We start from the raw sequence: 14,077 nt of genomic DNA, 5'->3' as shown, positions 1-14,077 counted from the left end.
GGGCAGTATGGAGCTGCAGCTTATAGAAATACACTGGAGATTCTGCACACAGCATACAGATAGTACAAAAAAGCAGAGCTAGTCAGAGGGAATTTTCTTTAACTCAACAGCTATTCATTTTATTGACTCACTTACTATATCTCTGTACTCCTGGCCTCTAAGATAAAGAAGAAATTATATCTTCAGCGGCACTCTACAGAGAAACCAGGTGAATAAAGGCTAGTGCACAGGAAAAGAGATGCTCATGTAACTCTGTAGTTTACAGGAAGTCAGCTACACAGCAGAGACTGACTTCTTATCTACAGAGGAGAGCAAGCTCCAGACTGGTAATCAGACTGGGATCACATGACAATGCCGGCCATAACGAAATGGTTCAAACTGTATGCACATGAGTTGGGGGTGAAACAAATTACAATTAGCAAATAGAAATATAGGTCTCAAAAAGAACATTTACATTTCCATTATCAGTATTTTCTACAGCAAGAAAGTCAAGCACTGGTTAAGAGATGAAAAGATAAAAGTAGAGGTTATACCTGATTAGGTCACTGGGCTTTTTAAAGCTTTTAGGGCAATACGTGCAGCAATTGGGAAACTTGGGCTCAGTTTCCAGTTCAGCCTGTTTATCTTTAATTTCACTTATACGATCTTTTTCTGCTGCAGACTGGACCAGCACCTTCTCCGAGACGGTGGCTCCTTCTCTTGGCCGAATCTTTGCCAACTCAGCAGTTTCCTCTTCGGTGAAAGTGATGACTCCATGACGAGACTTCCGTGATCCGGTTCTTTCACCATTCTCATCATCATCTTCAAGGCACATATCTCCTATTCAAAGTAGTATTTTAATGTATGTTAACAGCATGTAGTACCCCAGGATTATTTATGTTAACCTCATAATCGCTGAAGTACAGAAATTATAACATTAGCCAATACTACCAAACCAAGCACATTAACCCCTTAAGGACCTCTGCCGTATATGTACAATGGAAGTCTAGTCCCTAAACATGGCGCATGCTCGCACGTGCAGCGGGCGCCATAGCCGCTGGGATTCTGCTATTTTAAATAGCAGAGACCTGCGACACATGTATGCGATCAGCCATAAGGCTGATCACATACATTTTACCCTTCAGCATTTTTGCAGTCCAGAAGTGGAAGTTGCGTGCTTCCGCTCCGGTAACAGCGTTCCCCGACAGAGATCGGGGAACCTGTTACATCCCTGAAATAGCCCGAAGCCTCAAGCAGGCTTCGGTGTCTATTTCAGGAATATACCAATACAGGCCACTAGGTGGCAGCATTGTATGTTATATTGCAAATGAATTGTTCAATGATGGCTATATAGCAATGGGCAATCTAATTGCCAGTTATTGTCACCCAAGGTGTCTTAAAAAAAGTGAAAAAAAATTAACGTAAAAAAAAAGGTTTTAAAATGAGTTCAAATCACCCACATTTCCTTAAAATTAAAATACTTAACCAATGAAAAAAATAAACATCATGGGAATCGCCGTGTGCGAAAATGCCCATACAATTAAAATATAACAATACTAATGGCATAAGGCAAATAGCTTAACGGGAAAAAAAAAAAAAAAAAAGCCATTTTGCAATTTTTGGTCACTTCAACTAACCAATAATTTTTTTTATAAAAAGTGATCAAAACGTTGCACATACTTAAAATTGGTATCACTGAAAAGAACAGATTGTCCCGCAAAAAATGAGCCCTCACACAGACCTGTACACATAGCTACAAAAAAAAGTTAGAAATTCAGAATATGGTAATAAACATTATTTTTTTTCCTCAAAGATAAAAAAAACAAAATCTGTATTAAAACACAAGAAAAATTATACAAGTGTGGTATCGTTGTAACCGTACTAACCTGGAGAATGAAGATACAATTTTACCGCACCAGAGAGGCTGGCATTTTTTCTTATAGTGTGCAAGCATGGCCACCACTGATGGATTACAGGATGATTGTAACCATGGAAACGAGCAGTGTTTAATGTGATGGAAAAATGAACCAAGCCAGCAAAGAAGCAATATGGACAATCACAATACATTAGTAAGTGCCTTGTATTAGTTTTCTCTACATGATGAATAGATGCGGACTGCAGACATATAACATTCGTGTGCTGTCCAGATTTGATCCGTAAAAAATGCAAACCTCAAATACGTTTGTGTGCATGAGGCCTAAGTGTGTATACATGTGTAGATAGCTCTCAGTCACTGATAGTTGACCTGGAGCGGTATTAAAGAGTTGTCTCACTTCAGCAAGTGGCATTTATCATGTAGAGAAAGTTAAAAAAAAAAAAAGGCAGTTACTAATGTATTGTGATTGTCCATATTGCTTCCTTAGTTGGCTGGATTCATTTTTCTATCACATTATACACTTTCATGGTTACAACCACCCTGTAATCCAGCAGTCTAGCACTTGTTATGAAAATAAGAGAGAAACTTTTTTTTAAACATTTTAGATAATTAAAAGGGTTGTTCTGCCATTAGATGACATTTTAATAGAACTGAAAAACTAATTACTTTTGTAATTTACTTTCTGTTACAAATATGCTCCATTTGTGAGCTATTCTCTTTATTACAATGGTACCCCTTGGTGTTTAATCTTTATAGTCATGTGCACATCCGCCTACTGAGGTGGTCGCACATGCACCGTTCCGTTCCAACTGCCACCAGCACTATCTACTGTTAGAAGCAGTAACCGTAACAGTGAGAGAGCTGCAGCAGAAAGGACACAACTGTGAGAAAGAACAACCCCCTTAACTGTTAAAGGGAGAGGGCAGCAACAGCTTGAGATCTAGCAGAGCAATAGGAGCAGTGAACGGGAGGATCTCCAGATCCATTTGAGGTACAGGGCTGGTTCTAGATTTGTTAAAAAAAAAAAAAGACTGTAATGTACTATATTATGTCTGATTATTATTATTTTTTTTACATCAATCATGGCAAAACCTGTTTAAGTCACTAAAATATAAAGACACAAGCCTGTTTACTAAATCACCCTATATAGAGCCCTACCTTCCTCTCTTGTGGTCCCATCATTTTCTGGAACAAGACCTGGAGGAATATTCTGATGCTTCTTCATGTGTTTTTTACAGTGCACAGTCGTTCTGAATGTCTCTTCACAGAAAGGGCACTTGTAGGGCTTCATGCTTATGTGTGAGGACATATGCCTGGTCAGACTACCATTCGTAGTGAAGGACGCATTACAGATGGTGCAGCTGTAAGCCTTAACCCCTGGAAAACCAGAAACAAAATATCAATATATGCTCATATTTTCTTATTTCTTTAACCTGCTCAATGAGAAGGCCGCACATGCTCAGTTTCATCTTTCAACTGCCTCCTGAGCTGTGATAGGCAGAGAATGAGACACGCCCCCGAGCTGTGATAGGGAGAGAACTGCAGAAGAATGGACACACCCCCTGAGCTGCAGCAGAAAAGACACTCCCCTTGAGCTGTCAGCTTGATGTAAATCTAGCAGAGCAATGAATGGGGAGATCTCTGGATCCATGTGAGGTACAGGGCTGGGTCTAGCTTTGTTAGACAGAGATTGTAATGTACTGTATGATGTCTGATTTCCTAGATTCCTGAATGTCTGTCTTATTATGCAGAAATACTTTCTCTTGTCTTGTCACATAATTATCAATATAACTTGAATTTTAGAGGAAAATATAATGTACATAAAAACCCAAACAATATGTTTATTCCATGTGAATTGCAATAACACTTCATTTGAAATAACCTATTCATTGCATATTATTACTTTTCATGGGGTACCCCTTTAAGCATAACACGTTTACACACCCTTGGTGGACGCAGAATGTAAAATGAACCCTGGAAGCATTAGTGCATGTCCACTAGGACACTTTACCTGTATGAGTCTTTTCATGTGACTTAAGTACTCCAGACGAAACAAAACCACGGCCACATATAGAACACTTATATGGTTTTTCTCCGGTATGTGATCGAACATGTTGCTTCAAATGGCTGGACTTCTTGAAACCTTTATTACAGTACTCACATCTGTATTAGAAAAGTATGTATTGTGAATATTTACAGTTACATTTTAGTAATGTTACACTGAAATTCTATAATAATAGTTTATTTTATATACATTTAGGGCATGCATAAATACTGTGTATCCTACTCTCTATAGACAGACATCTATATCTGTACACATGTAATACTGGCCTGTAGGCACGCCTGCCCTGATCTTCTGTAGATTCCAAAAATTGAGTACGTTGAGTCTGAAGTTCAATTTCTTCCTGTGTATCCTCCTGAATTAAGTGGGCAGTCTAAAATAAGAAGAAGAATACATACTTGGTAAAGGGATTCCATCAGTCATCAGTATCAGATCAGTGGTGGTCCAATACCCGGGACCCCCGCTGATCAGCTGTTTGAGAAGGCACCAGCACTCCTGTGAGTGCCACTGCCTTCTCGCAGCTTAGCCTAGGTCAGTGATGTCACGTTCATCGGTCACGTGCCCTAGCCACAACTCCGTCGCATTCACGCTGCGATACGAAGCACAACGGCTGTACAATGTACGGCGCTCTGCTTGGTAAGCTGTAAGAAGAAAGGGTGGTGCTCACAGAAGCGCCAGCGCCTTCTCAAACAGCTAATTGGTGGGGGTCCCGGGTGTCAGACTCCCACCTATCAGATACTGATAACCTATAAAGAGGATAGGTCATCAGTTAATAAGTCTTGGAAACCCCCTTAAAGAGGACCTCTGGGCCATATTTACAACAAGGCACATGAGGGCATGTGTCTATGGTGTCAGGAAGGAGAGGACCACAGTTTGCAGAGAAAATGCAAGATCTACGTTGATACTTTGACCATAGTGCTACTGCAAGATATCTGCTTGAAGATCTGGCAGCATTGGAAAAAGAGGGGGCAGGGTCTTATCACACAACTGTCTGTCACATACAGAAGCAAGAGTACATCCAGTACTGCCACAGGGTGGCTCAAGAAGTGTTCTGAAGTACGCTTTAAACAACGTCCTGATGCTGTCTCGTCCCGAGTCGAGACTTTAGTGGAGTAGCAGAAGAGCACCACAGCCCTGGACACCATCAAAGTAAAGAAGCAGAAGGTTCCCATCTAGATGCAGTCTGTATCCCTGGGCTAATCTACCTATGACCCCAGAAATGTCCTACAAACAGGCAGAAATTTCAGCAGTACACATCCCCATGTGCCGCTTCAATGTAAAAGTACAGTCAATAACTGGTATTTTTGACCTGACCCTAGAAGTATGGTGGCGTTATTCAGTCACTGTATGGTGGTGTTATTTAGTCATTGCATTTATTGTAATTTGGGGGTATGGCTAACGTTTGTATACTTCTGTAAATGTCACTATGAACAGTTAACATCTTTTGATCATGGAACCAATAAATTAATTTTTACGGCGTCACGATGATAGGCAAGTTTTATTGCTGATCTTCTCCTTTGCTAACACAGACCACGACCATTTATCATTAAGATTGCTCAAAAGTGAAGAAATCATGGTGACAGTTGTTAAGAGTAATTGGCTTTTATCTGGAGCATATTCAGGCTTAGCGCTTAGGACAATGTGAACTGTAAATACAGCCCTGGAGGACCTGTCACCTCTCCTGATGTGTTTTAATAACTGCCTGCATTTCCCACATAATACCAATTATGGAGAATCTTTTTTATATAACGTATAGCTTGCAATCTATAATAAAGGTCTAAATGAGACTTACTAGTTGGGGGTGTATCCGTGCACATTCTGGATAGTATTAGACTGTGAAGGGACACCCCCCCACCCCCCCCCCCCCCCCCCCACCCCAATCCAGAACATTACTGCAGACTGCTGGCAATTCAGTCATAAAGTTCTAGCACGAATAACAGATGAATGGTACAATATAGTTATATGAAAAGATTGCCCAGAATTGTTATTACATGGGGAATGCAATTAGTTAATAAAACAACATGTCTGACAGGTCTTCTTTAAAGTCAAGTAGAAATTGTAAAACCTGGTAGCTAAACCATCTCAAATGAAAAATGGTATTGCACCTGACTGAACATAGCAGTTAAAATGCATAGAGCAGCCTATCAAGCTGCCAGATCTGCTTTAAAGGCTATGTATACCTTTGGGGGAATCATTTTTTATTATTGCACTGTACTTATTTTCAGGTAAAAAAAAAAAATTGGGCTGTATTAAAAATCTTGACTCTTTCTCTGTACAGCCTTGAGATTCTCTAGTAGTGTGCTCTGCATTTTTACTCTTTCCGTCAGGCAGCTCAGCTGAGGGCTTTTTATCTCTGACCATATAAACACTCATTATAGCTCATGATAAGAAGGTGGCTTAGATAAGTGGTTATGTGAAAGTGAACGTACCATTCGCACAGCTAGACAGTTAACCCTTTGTGACAGAACGGCTGAATATTTTTAATAAAGACCAATTGAAAAAATTATTTTTAGCCAAAATGGCAATCATAAAAAAGTAGCCCCTGAACGTGCATTTAACTTCAAATTGTCAAATTAACCAAAAAGTATATTTCAGTCATAATTCAAATAATCTAAACTGAGAGAAAAGAATCAAACACATAAAAGTCAGAAAGCCACAAGTGTAGGAAATCTGGTGGCTGGCAGACTCACCACGTTAATGGCATCCGTAGTGGGCACCTCCATAAGCGCTGGTTGTTGGTAACTTGTTGAGAGGGCCTGTGACTCCAGTGTACTAGAATCTTGCAGCTGTTGGACAGTTGAGAATGCTGATGACTGACTAAATCCATCAGTCACAGTAAAACCTAGGAAAGTTACATTTTATCAACATACATAAGAAAATCACAATCTAGATAACAGCATCCTATTATTTCTGTACTGCAGAACAAAAGTACCTTGAGAAAGCCCCTGCTGGTCAAAATGCTGTGGCGGCAAAACCGGAGGTTCATACTGGCCGATGTTCTCTGGCAGAGCATGCTGAGAAGTAACAAATCTGTCTGCAAAATGTATCAAACGTTGTTGAGAAAAACATGCAGAGAGTGAAATTTCAATTTCAGCCTGATGCTTGACATATCTTCTACACTTGTGTATTTTTTACTTTTGAGCATCATGCTTAGTTAGTGTCAAGCTTCATTAAATTTCTACTATTTTGGTGGAAGAAAAACTCCTGTCTACAGAACTTTTCTGTACAAAAATAACATACACGTTTTTTATTTACAGTATACTTTAATAATTTAATCCACACTTTCTATGATGGGCAATGCAAATGTTTAGCAGGAAATGCTTACAAAATTCTTATAACAACATGATAGAATACAGTGAGGAACAGAAGTATTTGAACACCCTGCGATTTTGCAAGTTCTCCCACTTAGAAATCATGGAGGTATCTGAAATTCACATTGTAGGTGCATCCCCACTCTGAGAGACAGAATTAAAAAAAAATCTGGAAATCACATTGTATGATTTTTAAAGAATTTATTTGTCTTGCACTGCTGAACATAAGTATTTGAACACCTGAAAAAATCTTGTTAATATTTGGTACAGAAGCCTTTGTTTGCAATTACAGAGGTCAAAAGTTTCCTGTAGTTCTTGACCAGGTTTGCACACACTGCAACAGGGATTTTGGCCAACTCCTCCACACAGCTCTCCTCTAGATATGTCAGGTTTTGGGGTTGTCGCTGAGCAACATGGAGTTTCAGCTCCCTCCAAAGATGTTCTATCGTATTTAGGTCTGGAGACTGGCTAGGCCACTCCAGAACCTTGATATGCTTCTTACAGAGCCACTCCATGTTGGAAGACCCAGCCACGACCCTTCTTCAATGCTCTGAGTGAAGGAGGTTGTTGCTCAAAATCTCACAATAAATGGTCCCATTCATCCTCTCCTTAATACAGTGCAGTTGTCCTGTCCCCTTCTCAGAAAAGCACCCCCAAAGCATGAGGTTACCACCCCCATGCTTTACAGTAGGGATGGTATTCTTGGGATGCAACTTATCTTTCTGCAAACACGACGAGTGAAATTTACACCAAAAAGTTCTACTTTGGTCTCATCTGACCACATGACTTTCTCCCATGCCTCCTCTGGATCATCCAGATGGTCATTGGCAAACTGCAGACGGGCCTGGTGATGACTTGAGCAGGGGAACCTTCCGTGCAATGCATGATTTGAAACCATGATGGTGTACTGTTCTACCGACAGTGACCTTTGAAACTGTGGTCCCAGCTCTCTTCAGGTCATTGACCAGCTCCTCCCTTGCAGTTCTGGGCCTATTCCTCACCTTTCTTATCATCAGTGATACCCCACAAGGTGAGATCTTGCATGGAGCCCCAGTCCGAGGGAGACTGACATTCGTCTTTAGCCTCTTCCATTTTCTAACAATTGTTCCAACAGTTGATCTATTTTCACCAAGCTGCTTGGCAATTGCCCCGTAGCCCTTTCCAGCCTTGTTGAGGTCCACAATTTTGTCTCTGGTGTCTCTTGACAGCTCTTTGGTCTTTTCCATGGTAGTAGTTGGCTTCTGACTGACTGTGGGGTGGACAGGGGTCTTTAAAGAGCTCAGACAGGTGCTACTAAGTTAGATTAATGAGTGGAGTATAGGTGGACTTTTTAAAGGCACAGTAACAGGTCTTTAAGAGCCAGAATTCTTGCTGTTTCTCAGGTGTTTAAATACTTATGTTCAGCAGTGCAAGACTAATACATTCTTTAAAAATCATACAATGTGATTTCCTGTTTTTTATTTTATTCTGTCTCAGAGTGGGAATGCACCTACAATGTGCATTTCAGACCCCAAAATCGCAGGGTGTTCAAATACTTCTGTTCCTCACTTTATGTTTGCCCATACACATTAGATAGTACTCTCTGAACTCCCACACACATGTATGTGTCTCCCAAACAGGGAAAGGGGAGGACACCTCTGGTAGCGGCCCATCTTCCCAAGAAGAAAAGGATCATTGAAATCCAACAGTCTTTTTCCACTGCACTTGGAGCTCGGCTTAGCACCACACCTCGGGATGCATTTCCGATCCTTCCAACAAGGTGGACAACTCTGCTGAGGTTCTGCAAGCAGTGGCTGCATACAGATCTGACAACTTAGAGAGTCAATGTACTTTCACACAATTTAATTTCACTAAATTGAGAATGGCGTAACTAGCTTCACTTCATTTAAAAATATGCTTCTGAAGAGCACAGAAACTTCTGTGTATCTGTAAGTCTGATCTCTCCTTGCTTAGCAGCTTTCTGAGCTCACTAGAAGAAAACAAATATAGTGGGGAATAAAGGAAAGGATGGCACAGCAGTACAGTGCTGGCAGACTTGCATTGAAGGGATACGCCCCCTGCTTCTGAGTGAAATGCATCTAGCTATGCAGCTGAAACTGTGAATAATATGGCTGAAAAAATCATTAGGGAACTTAACTGTTCCTTCGCAGTTGTGATGGCACAAAGAAGCACAGCCATTATGCAAACTTATTTTGAAAACTCAGGTACACTTTAAGGGCATCATTTATCAAACTGGTGTAAAGTATTATAGCAACCAATCAGATTTAACCTTAAATTTTTGACAGCTTCTTTGGAAAAAGAAAGGTGGGATTTGATATCTGATTGGTTGTTATGGGCAACTAAGCCAGTTCTACCTTACATCACTTTGATATATCGTCCCCTAAATTTCCACACACCTATACTACATAGGGTTGTCACGATACAATTTTTTTTATTCGATACCATAAAAAAGTATTGCAATACTTTATACCTAGCATGCCCTAATAGCTATAGGCTGTCCAAGCATGCTGGGAGTTATAGTTTTTCAACAACTGGAGGGCCACAGGTTGGGCATCCCAGCTCTATACCATTCTATACCATGGAAAAAAAATTAACCACAAAAAAACCTGCGTGCTTTTCACATTTTTTGGAACATCCGGTCCATGATAGAACAGTCCTATCCTAATTTTTGGGGGGACAAGGTGAATAAAAATGGCAAATCGCGCGGTTTTGATTTTTTTTTTTTCTGTTACGGCATTCACCGCATAGGAAATATGTTTTAATATTTTAATAGTTCGCATTTTTTCGGGCATGGCGATATGCAATATGTTTATTTTTTATTGTTTGTAAATTTTATATGTAAAATTGTGAAACTTACTATTTAAAAAAAAATTTTTTTTAACTTTTTATTTAGTAACTATTAGCACCCTTCGGGGCTAGAACCCTTGTCCTATTCACCCTTATAGAGCTCTATTAGGGTGAATAGGACTTTACACTGCCCCTGCTGCCCTGTGCTTTGTGCACATGGCAGCAGGGAGCTTACCATGGCAGCCATGGAAGGCTGCCATGGTATCCAATCAGAGCCCCACGATTACACTGCTGGGACTCCGATCGGAATTGCCACTGCACCACCAATGAAAAGGAGGGGGCCACTGCCACCGATGAATATAACAGTGAGGGGGGGTGCCTGTGGCCACTGCGCCACCAATGATTCTAATACTGGGTGGGTTGGAAGGGCGCACATCGCCACCAATGAATGTAATTAACACATTAATTCAACTGTAGGCAGCGGGTGCCAGCGGCAGTATCACATACCCGGCCGCCGGCACCCGCTGCTTACACTTAAATGAATGTGTTAATTATAGAGATGGGACGACAAATCCGTCGAATCCACGAATCCCTCGAATCTTGCTGGATTCGAAGGATTCGTGGACTCTAATCCCGACCTCATTTTCAAAATTCGAATCTGACGAATCCCGGGCATAGTCATCTGTATTGCCATCCTCAGGACAGCAATACAGATGCCTTACCTGTGCTGCAGCAGGAGAGAGAGATGGGTGTCTGCTGGGACTCGAACCCACGACCTTCGATACACTTACCCACACAGCTATTAGAGCTGTATAGCTACTGGCTGAAAAAATATGAGACTTAGACTCTGTTAGCTGTTCTAGCCAGTGTACATCTATACACATAACAGCTGCCCCAACACACCCAGCTCTGCTATATCTCTATATGACAGCTGCCCCAGCACACTCAGCTCTGCTATATCTATATATATATATATGACAGCTGCCCCTGCACACTCAGCTCTTCTATATCTATATATCTGTAAGTATTACTATACAGTAGATAGATATATAAATCCAAAGCTGAACTTAATGAGATTTTGTCACAATACCAAAATTTTGATTTGATTTACATACCATAAAGAAATTACCATTCAATACCACACGAAAGAAAAACAAAAACAAAAAAGCCGTATGCAATCCACATTTTTCGGAATGTTGGCACATAATAGAACATAATATTTTTTGGGTGGACAAGGCAACAAAAAAAATTGGGAATTGCATGTTTTTTTTTTACCATTACAGGGTTTATCGCGTAGGAGATATTTTTAAATATTTTAATAGTTTGGACTTTTTTGGAAGAGACGATACCTAATATACTTAAAAAAAAAAAAATTGTTTATGTTTATATAGTTTTATATGTAAAATTGGGAAAACTAAATATTTGGGTGTTTTTTTCTTAAAAAAAAAAAAAAAAAAAAAAAAAAAAAAAAAGTTAGCTATTAGCCCCCTTGGGGGATAGAACCTGGGATCGATCCCTTATCCTAGTCACCGTAATAAATATCTATTAGGGTGAATAGGATTTTACACTCTCCCTGCTGCTGTGTTTTGTGCACACAGCAGCAGGGAGCTTACCATGGCAGCCATGGAAGGCCTCAGTAGCCTCTGGCTGCCATGGTAACCGATCAGAGCCCTACAAATTCACTGCGGAGGTCTGATCAGAAGCTGCCACTAATGAAAATACTGAGAGGGAGTGGAGGTGGGAGGCTGTAGCCACTGCACCACCAATGAAAATAATTAACCCCTAAACACAAATGTATGGAGAGGGCTGCTGCGATGAGTCTGCTCCATATGGGGAGGGTTCCGGCTGTATCATACAGCCTGCATCTGTTTCGAAATGACAAGGAATGGCGATCCAGCCGAACTCTGTCTTTTAACCCCTCAGGTTGCAGCACCCTCCCCTTAATGTTTTATTTGGTGGCAGTGACTACCGCGTCAGAGTGGGGAGGGACTCCCTCCTTCTCCACTGTGCTGCTGATGAGAACACGGGTGAGAAAAGATACTAAGCAGAGCAAATCCCGGTATTGTATCGATCAGGGTATCGATTGGGTATTGAAAGTTTGATGCAACGCTAGTTATTTATATAATTTATAAGCGCATAACCAAACCGTAGTGCCATAGAAGCAAGTCTTGCATTATTTGCAGCAAGATTTTCAAGGACTCAGTGGAGCCCATACATTTTAGCGCACTATGGAGAAGATATTGTAAACAAAGTTTTCAAATGAATCGGGTTCAGATAGAGCAATCCGAACCAGATTCACTCAAGCCTATAAGTTTGTAAACTGGGGGCTCACCTGGTGAAGTTGTGCTGAGTGTGTGTACCAGCTGTTATCGATATACTAACCCTATGATGTGCCCGTTATTCCTTTTTTTTTGTTGTTCATTTTGTTATAGCCTGTGTTTTGAGGTCCCACCAAAATTGGCAGGTTTAGCTCACAATTAATGTGTATGGCCAGTTTAACAGTGTAAAGCACATCAAGGTAGAGAAAATGTTATATATTTTGTCATAAAACAGTCCTTGGTCCTCTGACAGGAAGGCAATAAACCTGGCAGCTTCCTAATATTTATGGAATGCACTAAAAATTTTAGGGTGCTTTCACACTAACATTTTTCTTTTCCGGTATTGAGTTCCGCCCTAGGGGCTCAAAACCGGAAAAGAACTGATCAGTTTTATCCTAATGCATTCTGAATGGAGAGCAACCAATTCAGTATGCATCAGGATGTCTTCAGTTCAGTCACTCTTACGGTATTTGGCCGGAGAAAATACAGCAGCATGCTGCGGTATTTTCTCCGTCCAAAATTCCGGAACATTGCATTATTTTCCATTGAAATGCATTAATGCCGGATCTGGCACCAAGTGTATCGGCAATACCGGATACGTTTTTCCGGATGACACCAGAGAGACGGATTTGGTGTTTCAATGCATTTGTTAGACTGATCCGCATCCGGATCCATCTACAAATGCTATCCGTTTGCACACGGATTTCCGGATCCAGCAGGCAGTTCCGGCAACAGAACTGCCTGCCGTATCTTCACAACCTAAGTGTGAAAGTACCCTTACACAATTCCCATTTATCCTATAGTGTTGAAAGGGAATTTAGCGCCTGCGGCGACCTCCCTATCCAGCTGTTTGCATAGCTATAGTTCACCTGAATAAATCATTGTTTTTCTTTTGTTGATCTGGGGCTCCGTTTACAAGTTACTTTTTTATAATATTCAAAATAGGCATTGTTTTGGTGCAACGAGCGCGTGGTCATTGCTCTTGTTGCACCCAAGCTCCACTCATTTCTGTGGTCAATCCCCTAATGGCTGCTTTGATTGACAGGGCTAGGCAGTGGCAAAGTAGCCATGGAGGAGCTGGCCACAGAAATAAGTGGAGCTGGGGTGCAAAAAGAGCAGTGGTGACACCCTCATTGCACCAAAATGCCTAATTTGCATATTAGGAAAAACATATAACTCCGGAACAAAGACTTGGATCAGCAAAAGAATAACAGTGTTTTAACCCCTTGCTGATGAAGCGATTTTCAGTTTTTAGCGTTTTCATTTTTCACCTTTTTGGTGCCATACCTTTTTTTATTTTTTCATTAACATGGCCGAAGACTTGTTTTTTGCGAGACAAGTTTTATTTTTTAATGACACCCTTTAAAAGTACAGGTGTTTTTGGACACGGCAATGCCCATGACGTTCATTGTTTATTTTTATATTGGGGAAAGTGGGGTGATTTATTTATTTTTAAGTGGTACTAATCCCCCCATCAAGAAATAGGATATTGCCTGATTGAGGAGGCCTGGACATATTCATAAGTACAACGAACTGCTAAAGCGAAAAAACGCCATCATATATAAGAGACCAAACCCACGTGGAGCAAAACAATCTATTGGCGTGAAAATCAAGTTCGTACAAGCAGCCCTTGAGACCGGGATCTGAAAGATTATACGCCGAGTCGAGGGCCCACTGTCCAGTACAAGACCTCCGGTAAGACATTGCATATCCTATCCAAGCGATCGCTTTCTATACTAATACA

At 40.8% G+C, this 14,077-nt stretch overlaps 1 protein-coding gene across 6 annotated transcripts in view; it reads right to left on the bottom strand.

Moving 5' to 3' along the window:
- Positions 1-14,077, bottom strand: part of ZNF236 (zinc finger protein 236) — a 155,383-nt gene that overhangs the window by 59,438 nt on the left and 81,868 nt on the right. For all 6 annotated transcript variants that reach the window (XR_006390038.1, XR_006390037.1, XM_044294179.1 and 3 more), the window contains exons 16-21: positions 6,850-6,951; positions 6,608-6,759; positions 4,187-4,290; positions 3,867-4,018; positions 3,014-3,232; positions 534-819 (exon numbers count right to left, since the gene is read on the bottom strand). Coding sequence is in view for 4 of the 6 variants with exons in the window: in XM_044294179.1 (XP_044150114.1) it covers positions 534-819; positions 3,014-3,232; positions 3,867-4,018; positions 4,187-4,290; positions 6,608-6,759; positions 6,850-6,951 (1,015 nt within the window). In the remaining 2 variants the exon portion in view is untranslated. The remainder of the gene's footprint in view (positions 1-533; positions 820-3,013; positions 3,233-3,866; positions 4,019-4,186; positions 4,291-6,607; positions 6,760-6,849; positions 6,952-14,077) is intronic.

The sequence above is a fragment of the Bufo gargarizans genome, chromosome 5, assembly GCF_014858855.1.
Source record: "Bufo gargarizans isolate SCDJY-AF-19 chromosome 5, ASM1485885v1, whole genome shotgun sequence".
NCBI lineage: Eukaryota > Metazoa > Chordata > Amphibia > Anura > Bufonidae > Bufo > Bufo gargarizans.
This window is presented reverse-complemented; position numbering and strand designations above follow the sequence as displayed.